The sequence below is a fragment of the Bombyx mori genome, chromosome 8 (assembly GCF_030269925.1).
Source record: "Bombyx mori chromosome 8, ASM3026992v2".
NCBI lineage: Eukaryota > Metazoa > Arthropoda > Insecta > Lepidoptera > Bombycidae > Bombyx > Bombyx mori.
In genome coordinates, this window is record NC_085114.1 from 1306517 (window position 1) to 1324635 (window position 18119).

At 47.2% G+C, this 18119-nt stretch overlaps 1 protein-coding gene across 1 annotated transcript in view; it reads right to left on the bottom strand.

Moving 5' to 3' along the window:
* Positions 1-1432: 1432 nt before the first annotated feature.
* LOC110385059 (E3 ubiquitin-protein ligase Ubr3) overlaps positions 1433-18119 on the bottom strand; it is an 80482-nt gene continuing 63795 nt past the window's right edge. Inside the window, exons 9-25 of the mRNA XM_038012543.2 lie at positions 16824-17005; positions 15907-16031; positions 15041-15183; positions 14535-14698; positions 14008-14459; positions 13317-13411; positions 12643-12717; positions 9955-10063; positions 9572-9660; positions 9154-9301; positions 8594-8729; positions 7367-8003; positions 7074-7293; positions 6268-6525; positions 4335-4582; positions 3610-4187; positions 1433-3525 (exon numbers count right to left, since the gene is read on the bottom strand). Of these exons, the coding sequence (XP_037868471.1) occupies positions 3408-3525; positions 3610-4187; positions 4335-4582; positions 6268-6525; positions 7074-7293; positions 7367-8003; positions 8594-8729; positions 9154-9301; positions 9572-9660; positions 9955-10063; positions 12643-12717; positions 13317-13411; positions 14008-14459; positions 14535-14698; positions 15041-15183; positions 15907-16031; positions 16824-17005 (3777 nt within the window). The 3' untranslated portion in view covers positions 1433-3407. The remainder of the gene's footprint in view (positions 3526-3609; positions 4188-4334; positions 4583-6267; positions 6526-7073; positions 7294-7366; positions 8004-8593; positions 8730-9153; positions 9302-9571; positions 9661-9954; positions 10064-12642; positions 12718-13316; positions 13412-14007; positions 14460-14534; positions 14699-15040; positions 15184-15906; positions 16032-16823; positions 17006-18119) is intronic.

Below are 18119 nucleotides of genomic sequence, written 5' to 3' on the forward strand. Positions count from 1 at the left end.
CGTACGCTCGTCTGCCTACTAGGGCTTCTAGCTAGTATGCAGTAACCTTTATTTGTTCATCCATTACGTCTTAAAAGCTTTAACTTTAATGGGAACTTGAACGTGCCACGCGGTCTCAGCTGCGATGAAAGTTCTAATTGCTGTTGCAACGGAGTCCAGAGCCCGCGGCGCGACTGTCGTCCTCACCTTAAGTCATGCGGTTAAAGAACCTAACTGAGATTCCTTAGATTTATTTATTTATTGCTTAGATGGGTGAACAAGCTCACAGCTCACCTGGTGTTAAGTAGTCACTGAAGGCCATAGACATCTACAACGTAAATGCGATACCCACCTTAGAGATATAAGTTCTAAGGTCTCAGTATAGTTACAGCGCCTGCCCCACCCTTCAAATCGAAACGCATTACTGCTTCACGGCAGAAATAGGCGGGGTGGTGGTACCTACTCGTGCGGTCTCACAAGAGGTCCTACCACCAGTAAACTATATAACTGCACTAGCAGACACGGCCACACGTTGCTGTGGCTAATGTTATTGTTTCTAAATAACACGTAGCCGGCTATGCAAATACCAAAACTTAACAAAGTATCTAAGAACAATTGGATTTCACTGTATTGCGTTTACTACGAAATAAATTTCACTTATACTTTAGCCTCAGCAACACGTGGTGTTTAAGTCATTAAAATGTAGCGTATATGACACATTTGTAGGTTTAACATAACAGCGCCATCTATTGATTACTTACTCAATCCAATCAACAGATATCGCCATCTGTTAAAATCGTTTGGAGTTAACAGATAATTGTGAATGTCAAATAATAGACAAATAGTTTGCAATAAAATAATATTGCGGCTATAAATTAAGATGTAAGCTATCCTATCTTTCAAGTCGGATCAAACTGCACACGGTGTGCAAATTTAATTTAAAATCGGTTAAGTAGTTTAGGAGTTCATCGCGGACAAACAACGTGACACGTGATTTATATATATATTATAAGAAAGATAGTTTAAATCCCCTCCACAGACGACCTGTTTTACAACAATCCTCAGTGACAGGCTCAGAGGGCGTCAGTCTTGCCATTGTTTGGATTTTTAAAAAACAAAGCATAAACATTTAATGTATTTATTTATTTAAATCAAAATACAGTTTAACTTTGTAAAACTATAGCAATTGAGTTGCTCTTATAAAGAGAAACAACATTTAAAGCTATTGCTTCACCATTATTTTTATATCTTTTTATATTTTAATATTGCAAAAATGCTCTTTATATGTCTAATGTTCTAATGTTTCAATAATCGAAATTCTATTTATGTCATCTATAGAAGAATGACATAAATAACATATTAACCTCTTTAAGGATTAATCGTATAGAGGTTACAAACATTTATGTCATTTTAACAAGGCGTCGCTTCGTTTTACTGAACGAATGAAATACGATTTAAAATATCAACAACTTTATTCACGTATATACAAGAACAATATACACATTAATATTGACGGTTCGATGTCGCGGCGCAGCGAGGATTGCGTTTCACTAATGTAACGCACAGACAGATTGCAAGCAATTGCAATTAAATTATACGAAAAATGTGCTTAGTGCGAGTTTTTAAACGTTCTCGATAGCGTAAAAGTTAACTATGGAGTGGGAACGTTTGCCTACGTTTGCCGCTAGAGGCGCTGTTTCAACTTCATGCAAATCTGAGTTAACTTTTACGCTATCGAGAACGTTAAAAACTCGCACTAAGCACACTGAAGTCGCGTGACGCGGCCGCCCGTATCGACACAGCTCGTTGCTTGCGATCTTTCAGTGTGTTTAATCAATACTTTTAACAGATTTCAGAAAATATATTTAATTGCTTCGATTAATTCAGAATCTATTCGTTTCTATATAAAATTTTAATGGTGAACTGTTCCCTGTAAAATGCTCGGTCTCGGTTCATATTGCTCTACTATAACTTTGTAGTTGCGCGTCTACGGGAGGGAAATAACAACATTCTTGAACGATTACAAGTTAATTGATTATTTTGTTATTTACATTTCAAGCGTGTCGACAAAAAAGTCTTTATTTCGATCCCATGTTTTAGAAATAATAAGATGATTAAACTTTTAGAATAAGGCAATTTAAATACAGGTAACACTGGTTTTTAGTGTTGCCACATTTACATCAACAATGTTTGAATCCATTTATTTGTCCAACGATAAGCTAGAACCGAACAACAAAATTTCTCATTAAGAAAAAAAAACGTTTCTACAGATAAATTAAAAGTCGAACCAATCTCAAAATAAATCAGATAATTATTTGTCAAACATAGAAAGCATTGCAGACGAAAAAAACATTATGAGAAAATAACTTAATACATTTACAGCTAAGTACAGTAAAAAAGACAACAGACATAAATTTACATATTCACAGCCCTTGCAACTCCCAGCACACTCAAAAATTATATATAATTGTATATAATATTTACAAATAACTAATTTAGCACATAGAGGCTGCGCTCGAGTCGTCCCGCACACTACGGACGGGATTTGCAAATTAAAATGTGAGTAAAGGTCGCGCGGGCAGATTGTAACAAGGATTGTGGTCGTCCTCCGCCCGGCGCCGCCCGGCGCCGCCCCGGGGCTCCGGTAGCGACCCCTCCCCCAACCCCCCGCGGGCGGGGCGCGCGTCCAGCGGTGGAGGAACTCCCTTTATAGTTATTTCAATGAAAATTTTAATGAGACCAAAAATTTGCATTGCGGTCGGTATCAGCACCGAAACTAACTTCAAATAATATATTGTGCGAGCATCGAGCCCGGCGCGGAACTACACAGGATGTGAATTCTACAAAAAACTACAAACAAAATGTACAAAGTCAAGCGACCGGTGTTGCTGCTGTCCCGGTGGCGCACTTTGGGAACTTACAGATTTCAGATTTAGTGTTCTACAGTGTATATAGTATATAGCACAACATTTTCGAACGAATATATTAATATCCATCTTTGAGATGATAAACTAAGGCCATACAGACAAGTGGGGGGCGCCCGCGGACCGCGCCGCGCCCCGCCACTAGTAGTTATACATTCTAACAACTTGTCAATGTGTAAGTACAACAGCATGAAAATAGCTTTATAATATTATCAATGAGTAACAGATCCCTAGCGCGGTACGGTCAAACATTTGTCAATGAGAAGGCACGAATTAATTATAAATATTTTTTTGTCTCTTTAACTAAATACTCTATAGCATTTTGTCTCTTTTATACAAAATATGGTTTGTTGTAAATATCTCTAATAATAATGTGACTTTAATATTATTGTTGTTACACACGCCGCGCCGACTGCGCCTCGGTCGGGCGGGGCCGCGCGGCAACGTTATACTTCTAACGCTAGCAGTAACAGTTTATGCGGGCAGCACGCGGGGAGCGACGTCCTAGAGCGAGTCCCGGTGCCAGACCCAGGTCCGCTTCGTGTGGTCGAACCTGTGCGCCAGCCACTGTGCCTGCAGCAGCTCGAGCCGGTCCCGGCTGAGGTACAGGGGCTTGCCGCGTCTGGAAATTAAACAATCGTATCAACCTTGGGGGCGGGGGGCTGGGAGCCGAGGGAGGCCGCGCCGGGCGGCGGTCGACACGTACTTGAGGTCGCGGTCCTCCTCGTCGTAGTCGTCCAGGTACAGGCTGCCCCACAGGCAGGCGCGGCGGCCGCGGATGACGATAATGTAGGTGGAGGTGACGACCAGGAAGATGGCGGTGCCGGCGCCGCAGTGGGCCGCGTGCCGCACCGCCTCCGCCACCTGGTGCCGCCGGCAGCACGCCGCCTTCAGGCACACCAGCGTGCCGCACGCCAGGCACACGGACGCCTCCTTGGGCGCGGCGCCGCACTGCGAGCACACGCGCTCGTGGTAGTGCGTGAACAGCCGGTCGTACTCGTGCGGCAGCGCCAGCAGCGCGGGCGGCGCCCACTCCACGTGCTGCGCGCGCAGCAGCCGCCGCAGGCCCAGCTGCGAGCGCTGCGCCGCCGCGCCCAGCTGCCGCGCCCAGCCGCGCGCCGCGCCCCGCCCCGCCGCGCCACGCCCCGCCGCGCCAAGGTCCAGGTACTGCGCCAGCCGCGCGTACTCCTGCTCGGGCGCCGCCACGTCCGGCAGCGCGGCGCCGTACATGTGGTGCCGCAGCAGGGCGCACACGCGCAGGAACGGCAGCGACAACCGCTTCAACTGAAAACGGACTAGTGTTGACGAGCAGCTGGACACCGACAACAGCCGCCCGTCCTTAACACTATCTGTAAGCATACGCGTGAAGTTGGCGAGCCTACTTAGACAATAGCTGCTCGTGCATTTCTCCGGTTCCATGGCTGAGCTTACCTCTTCTTCAAGTTTCTCGAAGTCCATGGGCGCGGGTTGCTCCTGCGCGGGTGGCCCGTCCTCAGTGAACAGCTCGGAGTCGGCGAGGGCGGCCAGCACGACCCTGGCGTTGGTCCTGACGTCATCGTCGCCCCCTCCCCCCGCCGCCAGCGCCGCCCTCTCCTCTGGCGTCGCGTTCGCACAAAACTGACATACTATTTGATAGTACGTGAGGGTGTACAGTTGCCGCACGATCAGATTAAAGTCCTCTGCAACACAAAGAGTCGCCTCGCATCACAAGCCCGTCTCGAGTGACAACGTTACGTACTTATGTAAATAAATATTTATAGTGGGGGGAGCGGGGTCGTAACGTTAAATGGAGATTTACTTATAGGGAGGAAAGGATAAAAACATTTATATAACGTTTCCTATTTCAAAAATCTAAACAATAACCACTACACGGAACTATTTCAGCGTGTCCGATATTGATAAAGGAGAAACCCCATTTTGGGCCTAAGCGTTACACGAATGGGATATGTACCAAAAAATTCGTCTATTTTGCTTGATTAACCTATTAAAATCTTAGCTTCATTGACAATGGCCAAGTGTAGAAAATAAAGTGAATTCAATTTTTTGTTTTAAACAATCTTTGTAAACATCTGCAACACTTATTTCAATATACGTAACTAGCTCCACAAACGTGCGGATTAGAATTAGAACATCCATAAAATAGGATCGATTTAGTGGAAATCAAGTGTAAAAAATAATTAATACTCTTTTGCTTAAGGATAAATGACTGTTTTTATAGGTATTTTAATCAATGTAAATAGAGTATGGCCATCGAATCGTGACACAACTACTTACAATGGCGGCAATTCAAAATATCTACAACCGACAACATTAAATATAGCATGAAAGGGTAGTTTTGCATTTTTATATTAATGTGACTATGCCATAGAAAAACACAAATGTATCAAATCGTGTTATGTTATCTTTAATGTTGCCAACTGAAGATATTTTGGATTTTGCCGTAAAGCAGTAATGCGTTTCAGTTTGAAGGGCGGGGCAGCCGTTGTAACTATACTGAGACCTTAGAACTTATATCTCAAGGTGGGTGGCGCATTTACGTCGTACATGTCTATGAGCTCCAGTAACCACTTAACATCAGGTGGGCTGTGAGCTCGTCGATGGGTATCTAAGCAATAAAAAATAAAAATAAAAAAGGCATGAAATAAAATGAAATGAAATGTGATGAGATAATATTATGGGAGCACGTAATGATTTATATTTTATATAAAAAAGTTATCAGTTAAATATAGTTTTTCATATAAAAAAGTTTTCATTAAAATTAAAATAAGACTGACCTAAAGGTCTTAGTTACCAGGTCATAAAATCCCTTAAAAAAATCATTTCGTGCGCAGCGCGTTTCGCATTACGTTGTTTTTAATTTTTGGCTTTCGTTCGTTTTCGTAAACAACCTAACGCGCGATTTCTCGTAACAGGTTCCATTTTTATTTTAAAGCAACCTGTTGCTGCAACAGGTTTCGTAAAAAATTACTCATCTTTAGTAGGAAACAGCCTCAAAAATATCGTTTTTATTAAAATATCTCGAACAATAAACATAACCTAAAATGTAAACATTGTCTGATTTTACCAATTTGGCCATTGCTGGGAGACCTGAAAATTGGGCTCATGAAACCTTCTTAGGTATTGTAACTTATGCCCAAATTCTAGCACTGTAACGCCAGGCCCAAGTTTGTATGGATTTCGGGTTTGTCCTTTAGACTCTCTAACGTGTCTCTGATATAGCGTCTCAAATATTCAGAGGGAATGTAAGTCTTTAAAAATGCCCTCATTCAAAACACCGGCGATTCGGAAATGACGCGATCGCTGGTTTCCATCACGTTTCTGGAGGTAAGGGTCGGTTCGACGATGAGGTGCGGACGGCGCTTACGTATGTCGACGTGCGGCGGGTCGGGCGGCGCCACTAGCAGCAGCTGTATGAGCAGGTCCAGCGGGTCCTTGAGCAGGATGGGCACGGGGCGCGCGTCGCTGGGCGGCGCGGGGGCCAGCGCGGGGGCGGGGGCGGGGCCGGCGGGCGCGGGGGCGGCGGGGGGCGGCGACACGAGGCGCCACGTGTCCGCCACGCCCAGCCCCGCGCCCGCCGCGCTCAGCACGCGGCTGTGGAAGCCCGCCACCACCATCAGCGGCACTGCAATCATAATAAACTGTTTTTCAATAAAATTCCAATAAAGGGCTACAATTTATAGTTTGACACTACGGCGCAGAGTCCGTCGGCTGCGTGCCCCGGGTGCGCCCTCGGGCCGGGCGCGATACAACTACATGTTAAATGTCAGAGAGACGCAGTGTAGTACGCACCCACACGTCCATAGTTAGTTATGGTTCTGAAGACCGCTTCGTTGAATGAAATCCCGAGCATAAAACATCGTGAATAAATATCGATATTGTTTAATGTCCCACATACCCCTCTAGGCGCGGGGACCTTGTAGGAGGTTTGACCCCCAGCCCGAAAAAAAAAAGTTATATCTGTCAATTATTGACATTTTTTTTATTTATTAGCTATGTAGGCCGACCAGCACACGGCGCATGTCTTTGTACCGGTTGATTACCGTCGCTCATTAACGTCAGCTGGGGGACTCCGTGGGAGTGCACTCGGGGATGCACTCAGAGAACAGACCCTCCTCCGGATGGAGTCCAATGGAAGTAGCTGCTAATTCGACCGTTGTCTGTCGCACTCACCTATACACTCATTTCTAGGTTTATATCTGGGCGCGCTCGCGGTGAGCAGGGTCCCTCCTCGCTGCACCAGCTCGCACTCCAGGTTGGTCCGCACCAGGGACGTGACGAAGGCGAAGATGTCGGCGGGCGAGGACCCGTACCGCTGCTTCAGCTTGCCCCCCGCGGCCGCCGTGATGTCCTCCATGGCCTTCCCCATCGCTTCCGAGAGCTTCGTGGGCGCCTGCGTACATAGCAAGTCGAGGGTACAGATCGTGTCGTACAGCGTGGTCGAGTGCAAGTGGCGTGTGTCGCACCGGCTGCGGCGCGGGCTCGGGCAGCGCGGCGGGCAGCGGCAGGCGCGGCGGGCGGGCGGGGCGCGGCGCCAGCGGCAGCACGGTGTTGGCGAGCTGGCGGCACAGCGGGCACAGGAACTCGCCGCGCTCCACGTGCAGGTTGTGCGGGCGCGGCGCGTGCAGGGCGCGCAGGTAGGCGTGCAGACAGTGCAGGTGCAGGTGGTGCTGGCAGGACTGCACGTGCACGCCGCCCTCCCACGAGTCCACGCCGGCGCCGTCGAAGTGCTGGCGCAGCTCGTCCAGCACGCGCGCCTGGTGCTGGCCGGCGGTGCGGTCGCGGTGCGCGCGCAGGCGGGCGCGGTCGGGCTCGGTGAGCGGCAGGCGCGCGGGCTCGCAGCCGGCGGGCGCGCGGTGCGCCAGCACGCTGCTGGCCTGCACCAGCACCACCAGCCCCACGGGGTCGGCGGCGGAGGCGGGCGCGCACGTGTTGCAGATGACGCAGGTGTAGTCGGGCTCCAGCGGCTCCTCGACCCACTCCTCGTCGTCCATGTCGCGCATGCTGGACAGGAACCGTTGCTGTCGCGCGGCGAACTCGCGCATCACTTGCTCCTGCCGCTCGCGAGCTCGCCTGGACCGCTCCTCCTTCTCTGCGCGTTCCCTGCACGACGCAAACATCGTTATATGCAAAGTTCTTTAAAAAAATGGAAATCAATTACCTAAAAATAGAAACACTAAAAGAAAGGAGATGTATGGAAATGGTAGTGCAAGGTAGACGGGAAGAGTTCGACCGAAGTAGATATGAATGGTGTGTGTGAATGACGATATGAGAGAGGAGAGAGTGTTGATATGACAGCTCATAGAAGAGAATAGAAGAGAAAAATTAGCTGTGTCGACCCCACCTAGTGGGATAAGGTACAGAAAAAGAAGAAAGAAGAGAAACACTAAAAAAAAGGAGATGACAACACTCAAATTTTACTGTCCTCACTATCGTCTTAAAATTGTGCATAATTTTCCCAATTCATTTGTTAATTCTTTTAAATTGCGATCAAAAACACAATTATTTTAAGCAATTATCCAGAAGCACATGTGGTTGAGATGTTGTTTACTAAATTAAGGTATGGTTTAGTTAACAAGGCTGATATTAAAGAACGCATTCCACTAATGTTTGTAAATGAGGACCATTGGGTCGTTCATTTGCAATAATGTTTGAGTCATGACGTGATGAAGAGATGAGATAGTGTAGTGGACCTGGCCAGGTGCTCGGCGTGGCGCTCCCGCTGCTGCGGCCACAGCTGCTCGCGCACGTGCTGCACGTGCTGGCGGCAGCGCGGGTCCAGGCTGCACATGCGCCGCAGCACGCGCCCGATCCAGAACGGGCCGTCGCCTGCGGGCCACGGACGCTGCGTTACTTCTGCCACTTCTCGCTTATGGTACGTTTACTTGTGCCGTGAGCGGTAACCACCGGTAACACGATATGGGTCACTTGTAGTAACAAGCTGGTGGTATGACTTATTGTGAGTTTGCGCGGGTATGTACCACCACCCCGCCTATTTCTGCCGTGAAGCAGTAATGCGTTTCAAGGATAGGGCAGCCATTGTAACTATACTTGAGATCTTAGAATTTATATCTGAAGGTGGGTGGCGCATTTACGTCGTAGATGTCTATGGGCTCCAGTAACCACTTAACACCAGGTGAGCTGTGAGCTCGTCCATCAAACTAGGATATAAAAAAAAAGCCGCGAGCTTCGGTCCAATGTTCAACTATGAAGTGGCAGACGAGGATAACTAGAGTGGCGGGCGCGCCCGTACCGACGGGCTCGTGCGCGGCGGGCGCGGGCTCGTCGGGGCTGAAGGAGTCGAGGCGGCCGGACAGCTGCGAGTGCAGCTTCAGCAGCAGCGATATTATGGACTCGTTCACGGGTATCGAGTCCTCCTCCGTCTGGTTCTGCAGCTCCATCTGACGACATATTGCTCATTGTTCATTATGAGATCAAGCCGAAAACTGTAGATAGGGTTGTACTAAAAAAATCGATTCAACGAAAACGACTTTTTTTTCGAAATCAATATTTGTTGGGATGTTATTTGATAAAACTTTTTGAATTTGACTGGTTTTGTGCCATGTAATTCACTACATTATTAGAAATAGTGGTGTACACAGAGTAAATGCCAAGCTTTCCCTAGGAACCCAGACTAGTTCAAATTACTTGGACAGTTCGATGCACAGTACCTGCGTGTCGTGGTTGCTGGTGGACGGCAGGTCGAAGTGTGGGGGGGCGGGCAGCGCGGGGGCGTCGTCCCACTCCGGACCCTCCGTGTCTGTGAACACACGCGCGGCTCTTAGTCTCGTCCGCAGGGCTGCCGCGCTGGGGTTATAGAACTACACACCGTCGATCGTTATTACGTACTATTATAGCCCTAGTATGAAGGCTATTTGGTTGAGAGCCCTAACCAAGCTGCACGATCAGCATTCCCGAGTCCTCCTGTTCCGTCCGTCCCGCGAACAGTCAGTCTTCTCCTATCCTCTGACCTGAGCGGTGGACTTCCAACTCTGAATCATCGGAGCTCCATACCTAGCGCGTAAGTAGCGAAGCCCGCTATATGAGCACGTACCATAGTCGATGCGGTGCGGCGGGGGGGCGCGCGGGGGGCCAGCGGGCAGCGCGAGGCTCATCTCGGAGTCCTGCAGCACCAGGGCGCGGCTCTCGTCCTCCATGATCCCCTGGACACCACCACCAAGCGTTACAGAGTTCCGTTCCGTCCCTCGGCTGGGACGGGTACGGCACTCAAAACTATTTACAACAATTTGTTACCAAATTCAACACCGTAGCAAATATTTTTCCAAATTATATATACAAAATAAACGTTTATGTCAGAATTATTTTTATTGTATAATACTCGGCAAACTTCTTGAGCATTAGTTGACGTAGTGGGGGTAAGTTCGCGCATCGTACAATTACGTACAAAAATGTTATTAAGTTATTAAAAACAACATAATATGTATTTATTTATATATTTATTAGTACATGAACAAAAAATACAGGTTAATAATTGTAGTAATTTAATCTAGGGGTAAAATAGATATTCCTTCCATTAGGTCAAAACTAGAGCTGGTGCCAGGTCTTGGATCAGCTGAAGCTGAGCTGGTATTTGTAATTGTTTTTTCGCTATCATAATCATGACCATCATCATCATCACTACTTTCTTCATCCGTGTCGCAATCATCGTCAGCAAAAATTACAAACTCATCAGTGACTAAATCTACCACATGATCACTTTTTACATACTCCGCCTCAATCTCTTTTATCTTTTGACATAATCTACCCCATTCCGGAGCACCCATCGCCGCGACCTTTTCCTTCACTAGCTCTATTACTTTGCCAGTGCTCCAGTTGACATTTTTGCTACTGACATACCCTTTAATAGCTGCCCAAGCCATTTCAATTGGGTTGAGGTCTGGATGGTATGGAGGTAAGCGAAGCACTGAATGGTTGTGGTTTGATAAAATTTTATCAATGCTGTATGTTTTGTGTTGTTCCTTATGTGCTTTAATCAAGCTAAAAAGCTGGGGTTTCAACATGTTTTCATTGTATGGAATTTATTTTTCTTGTAACCATTTCTTCATATAGACTTTTTTGGCATTGGCAGTTGGGGCGGGGTCAGACTGTTAATTGTGATATGACGCATTGTCGACTACTACAACGGAATTTGGTGGCAGATTTGGTAGCAATTGACAACGCAGCCATTTTTCGTAGTTCAAATAGTTCATGTTATCGTGGTAGTCACCAGATTTTGTGCCAGCTTTAAACAAAAAAAGGGCATTGGAAACAAATCCATCTTCGGAGCCAGCATGCACTATTACTACACGCTGTCCTTTCGAAATTGGTTTTTTTAAACCCCCAGTTGATCCATCTGACCACGACATACCACTTGCATGTGATGAGTCGACATAGGACTCATCGGTGTACACTATCGGTCTTCCTTCTTGCCTATATTTAATTATTTTTTGGAGATATTCGATCCTTAGTAGTCGGATATTACTTTTTTCAATTAATAGCTTCCGATTATTTTCTGTTCTTTTCCATCTGAAGCCTAGCTCTTTCATAATTCGTCGTAAACTTCGTTCCGAGCCATTAAAATTTATATCTTCTTTCAATTTTTTACGAAGTCTTTCGACGGTAGGAAGTTCGCTGTTTGTTATGTGATAATTATGAATACATCTTTTTATTGCAGATTGGTCGAAACTATCAATTCCGGTAACTTTCTTCTTCCCTGATCTTTTTTTACCTGGAGTACGAAACACGGCGAGCAAGTTAGAGCCCTTCGCTTCATTAATAATACGCCTAACAGTACTGACTGATGTTTTTGTTGCCTCTGAAGTCTCTTTTACCATTTCCATATCATTATTTCCCTGCTTTTTAAGAAAGCAATATACGTCGTACACCATTTTTCTAGCTTGTCTTTTTAATACTACACTAGTTTGACGTGGCATAGTATATTTTTTATAAAAAATCAAGAAACACTCAACAAATAGCAATAACAACAAAATCAACAAACAATAATAATTATAACAAATAACTTCAACGATTAATATTAATAGACTTTTCACTGTACGCAAGCGTACCTTTGGGAGCAAGCGGAACGAAGGCGCGGTGCGGGACGCAAGGTTCGACTGATCTACCAGATTCTACCAATAACGCGCTCGATACGATTTCCCCTGCCGTCGCGCCTCACCCTCACCACCAAAGTGATCTAAAATTCGGTTCTGCGCAGTCAAGGTCATTTGCTCACGAAGTTTGCCGGTTACTATAATACTTGTATTCAATTATTTTTTTAATGAAAATTTTCATATAATAATTTTTCTATAATTAATTATTAATATAGTTATTTTCTAAACTAACGTGCGATATCCCAAATCTATTTCTACAACTTTTATTTTCTAAAAAATAGGGTAACTATAAACCAAAATACTATATTATTATTCTAATTACCAAATCCACTTTAATGTTTTTATCAATTGTAAGTAAATTTAAACTTAATATTTTCTTTTCTTACTATAAATAACTTAACCTTTAATCTATAGTATTATTTCTGGTGGTAGCGTGCGTGTGCGTGTGCGTGTGCGCCCGCACGAGTGGCGCCGCTGTACGGTGACCACATTAATGTTATTAATCTCTATGGACTCCGGTGTCCACTCAACACCGTGGACCGTGAGTTTGTTCAACTGTTTCAGTTACAATAATGAGGTCTCACGCCATAGCTCAGCTGGTACTAGTGTATACAAGCGGGAGGGTCTGGTACCTCGAGTGCGCGCACGTAGGGCATGACGTCGGCGTCGTCGGAGCGGTCCTCCGCCATGGAGTCCCCGCGCGCCACCTGATGCAGATATGGGGACGGGTTTTGTAAGTGAATTCAACCGAATTTGCAGTTGTTCAAGACGGAAACGGTTAAAGGGAAACAAATCAGTCAGCTATTTAGGAGTACGAGGGGCTGAGAGACTGGGCGAGTGCTTCAGCATTACCTATCTGAGGAAATAATTTTACTTTGAGATTTTAACACTCCCCACCAAATGTTGGGGGGTTGCGGTTCAAAACCGCTGACCCTCTGAGTTGTCTACCATTGCTGCCAAAAATGTGTGTCTACACATCTCCGGTGCGAGCCCCACAATGGAATGAATTGAATTTAATTCATTCAAATAATTAACCCTTAGACCCTATTGTCACGTGCTTTACAAAGCTCGGGCTCGCGAGTAGTTCTGCTACTGTTACTGGGTTCCATAGAATAGATAGCCGTTCTCACGGATCGTTTGACGCAGAAACTTCAGCTGTATTTTGCACCGTATGTTCTACAGAGTGCTCTGAGGAATTTTTAAGTTTTTATTAGTTAAGTGGGCTATTTATTAATACAGCTAAACTTGAAAGTTTTCAACTGCAATCTATTGTCTAAAGGAGTGTCTGGGTAGCGTGCAGACGTACCTGTCGCGGCGAGGGCACCGCCAGCGCCGTGCTGGGGGCCGTGGGCAGCGACAGCAGCGCCGGCTCCAGCTCCGAGGACTCCCACTCCGTGTCGCCTGCGGACGTTCTTGCTGCTTTGACCCCATGTGGTTTACGGGTTAGATTAATGGCTGAACTGGTTGCGCCATTTTCGAAAACGCATTACTGCTTCACGGCAGAAATAGGCAGGGTGATGGTATCTACCCGTGCAGGATACCTTACTCACAAGACGTCCTTCCACGAGTAATTATGCAAATTATAATTTTACCTGTTTGATTTTTATTACACGATGTGATTCCTTCACCGTGGAAGTCAATCGTGAACATTTGTTGAGTACGTATTTCATTAGAAAAATTGTACCCGCCTGCGGGATTCGAACACCGGCGCATTGCTACATACGAATGCACCGAGCGGCTTATTCCATTATTTGGATTAATATGGTGTTAGCCTCATTGACAATACTTATTAGTAAGTAATAGATAGCTCACAAATTTTTGAGTAATTTTAAACAGGCTGTAAATTACGTACTGCGCAGAAACAAATATTTTTGAGTAAGAGACAAACAAAGGTTATTTTTGAGTAACAATTTTTTGATTGCAGAATACTAATTTGATTTGTAGATATCTTTTCTCAATGAAGTTGATTGCGTTGGAGAGAATTGTGCGCGACTCACTGTCGACGGGCGCGTAGTGCGCGGGCGGCGCGGGGCGGGGCGCGGGGCGCGGCACGGCCAGCACGCGCGTGCACGCCGCCTGCGTGGGGCACGCGCCGCCCAGCGCCCGCAGCAGCGCCGCGCCCGACACGCAGCGCGCCGCGCCCTCCTCGCGCTGCAGCACCGCGCTGCGCGGGTCCGCGGGCGCGCCGGGCGCCAGCGCCGCGTCCAGCAGGTGCAGCGCCAGCGCCAGCACGTGGTCGGGCGGCGCGTGCGGCGGCGGCTGGTCGGCGGCGCGGCGGTGCACGGCGCGGTGCAGCACGGCCAGCAGCGCGCCCAGCAGCACGCCGCTGCGGCACACGGCGCGCGGGTCGCCGGCGCCGGGGGGCGCGGGGCCGGGCGGCGCGCGCAGGGGGGGCCACAGCGTGCCCAGGCGCGCCGCCGAGCCCGCTCCCTTCCTCTTCTCCCGGACGCTGCAGGCACACGAGACGTTCAGTTGGCGGCGGGGGTGCGGGGGGTGCGGGGGGTGCGGCGGCGCGACTACTCACTAGGCCGTGTAGCGCTCCATGGAGGCGTGGAAGTCGCGGCGGTGCACGGCGCGGCGCAGCACGTGCAGCGGGTCGTAGTATTGCTCCCACACGACGGGGCGCGGCACGAACAGCCCCTGCTCCAGGTTCTCGGAGCCCCGGGGCGGCGGCCGGTACGTGGACAGCTGCGAGCCGACGCCGTCGTTATATTGTGCTCAATTATAATGTAAAAATTTCACAGTCAATGTATTAATTATAAAATGAAACTTTCAACACATTAACCTCAACATCAGACAATCGTCATAGCAATAAGTATAAGATTGAATTATCCGATACTAATTAACCTCTTCGGGGAGTGCCATATGTGAACATCTTTTTAATTTTATTCTTATTTTTTATTTATTATTTATTGAATTGTATTCAATATAAAATGAACAAATTGCAATAAAAAATATATTAAATTAATGTTTTTAATACATTAAAGTCCGCCCCTGAAGAGGTTAAGCTAGTACTGTAGTTAGACCCACCTCCTTGAGCACGGTCTCGAAGTTCTTGGTGTGCGCGTTCCCGGAGCGCTCGGGCATGAGCTCCAGCAGCTGCGAGTGCGTCTTGTCGCCGGCGGCCAGCAGCGTGCTCACCTCCAGCCGGGACTGCGTGAGCTCGTCGTTGCCTGCAACACCACCAGGACGAGGGACGCATATGACGACTTGACGACTTACTGCTGGGAGGCTGTGAGTCCGTACGGGTAGGTACCACCGCCCTGCCTATTTCTACCGTGAAGCAGTAATACGTTTCGGTTTGAAGAGCGGGGCAGCCGTCGTAACTATACTGAGACCTTAGAACTTATATCTCAAGGTGGGTGGCGCATTTACGTTGTAGATGTCTATCGGCTCCAGTAACCACTTAACACCAGGTGGGCTGTGAACTCGTCCACCCATCTAAGCAATAAAAATAAAAACTTCAGTGTTAATAAAATTTGGTAAGCTGGTCGAGTGGTATGAGCGCCTCGGTGGGCGGTACCCCTTACTGTATTACCACTTTTGAGAAATGTATTTTTTGACAAAGTCATTGGGGATCAACTACGGTACCGACGGTATTAATATTTTTAAATAATTATCAACAAAATAAACTCGGTCTTGCGACTCCAAGCTAGGCACCTCTGTGCTGTGGGAGGCAGAGATCGATATTTATACGTTTAAATACATACTAAATTAATTTGTATTAGGTACCCATGCACAAAAAAAATTTTTTTTTTTATTTGATTTTATTTGATTTGAAAGCAAGTAAACCTGATGTGGGAACCAAACTCACGAACGCTAACAGCTGCGCCAGTTAGCTCCTGATGTGGGGACCAAACTCACGAACCTAATAGCTGCGCCAGTCAGCTACTTACCCAGGTTGGTCCTGGAGGAGACCAGTATCGCCAGGAACGTGAGCAGGCCCTCGACCATGGCGTCCTGCTCGGCCGCCTGCACCGGCGACATGGGCAGCATGCTCAACCACTCCCGGACTCCGAACCTGAGGAGCCGAATGTTCATACGTGCGCGACGAGACTCAGAAAACATTCTTCGGTTAACGCTTCCACAGTTTTTTTTCCCTACTTATGCTGATAGCCTTGAGAGGCTATTTCAGCTTCACCCTAATGTGTGTAGGTGAGCTCACGGGGTTCAAGCCGGAGTGTTGCTAACACTGACCCTATCAAGAGCAGAGCTTCGCAGAATCTACCACCGGATCGGAAACGCGACCCACTGAGAAGATCCGGCGAGAAACTCAGTGGGCTGTGTCTGAGGGTTAATTCGCTCGTCGAGACTTTCGTCGCAAGCGACGGGTTCGACGAGGACGGTGACCGGTGCTTGAAGCACCGTTAATGGACTTCCACAGTATAATCTGGCGCTCATTACTATCGATCAACTCTTCGAATACTTTAATGTCTCGTGGTGACGGACTGCCGGAGGGCTTCTTTTACCCATACCTATGCTGATAGCCTTGAGAGGCTATATCAGCGTTACCAGACGCTTAGCTAAACTCAAGGGGCTAATACTTGGCGAAGTGGCTAACACTGACCCTAGCAAAAGCAGTGCTTCACAGAATCTACCACCGGATCGGAAACACGACCCACTGAGAAAATGCGGCGGAAAACTCAGTTAGCGTGCTATTCCCATTCCGCACAACGTCCAAATGTCGATGGCGATAGCAAACGCGAAATTACGAAATTAAACCGTAAAAGTACTTGTAGATAGTTATGCAAATATTTCCATCGGTTGTAGGCTTAAATTCGGTCACTGAACACGCAGTGGTGTAGGCACTCACATGTCAATGCACATGTCCATGAACTGGTCCGGCGGCAGGTGGGCGGCGCATATCTGCAGCCAGTAGATGTCCATGTCGACCATCGAATTGCAGAAGTTCGCCTGGATGTAGGTCATCGCTTGGCCTTTGATCTGGAGGCCGTTCCTGACCCAAACTCCAGCCAGGATCTCGTAGAATAGACTCTGTAACAAAGATTAATAACTTGAACGAGTGACGAATGAATGAAACTCAATCAAGCGTCGCAACTGTGAGGGTACATTCAAATTTCGTAGCCATATAATATCTTTTCTCAATACCCATCTAACAAATGTTTACTAATGACTTCTGGGATGGAGTAACTACCCGACCCAGATGACCAGAGGCAAGGCAAAGCCGCCATCGCTCCAAGCACCGTGCTGAAGACCCGTGAGCTCATCTACCCATACGCGCGCAATAGACCCATAGACTGCCAACAATTAAGCAGTAAAAAATGAAGTAATAATATCGCGTATATACTAAAACTATACCGTAATTTTCTGTAAAACATTAGATAAACCTAAATTGAGGTCGTTAGTGGAATTAACTGTTCTGGTGTCTATGGGATTCGGTAAGCGCACAACACAAGGTTGGCCGTGAGCTAGTTCACCCATCTATAAAAATACTGGTGGTAGGACTTCTTGTGAGTCCGCACGGGTATGTACCACCACCCTGCCTGTTTCTGCCGTCAAGTAGTAATGCATTTCGGTTTGAAGGGTGGGGGCAGCCGTTATAATTATACTGAGACCTTAGAACTCATATCTCAAGGTGGGTAGCGGCATTTACGTTGTAGATGTCTATGGGCTCCAGTAACCACTTAACACCAGGTGGGCTGTGAGCTCGTCCACAAATCCAAGCCAAAAAAAAACAAAAAAAAGTATGTTCGAACGCAACGCATGATATCATCTTAGCTACACATTGAATACACAACGAATGAGTTCTATTTGATACTTTGTTACGTTATCATAATTAAACAAAGGAACTGTTTGTTATATACGTTAAACACAAGGCATGATAGTATCCGAAAACGAAGACATTTAAGGGGATCCAGCCAAAACAAGATAATACAGAAAAGCCCGAATCGAATATTATTTTTATTGCCTTTGTAGGCACTCGAGCATACGGCCCAACTGATGGTGAGTGGTTAACGTCGCTCACGGACATCAGCAGTGACAGGGGCACAGCCAAATAGCTGCCTACCATTGAGAACTCTCGGCAAGCCTCATTAGGACATATCATAGCGTTCGGGAAACTCCGTGGAGGGGAGCTCATTTCCGAGCC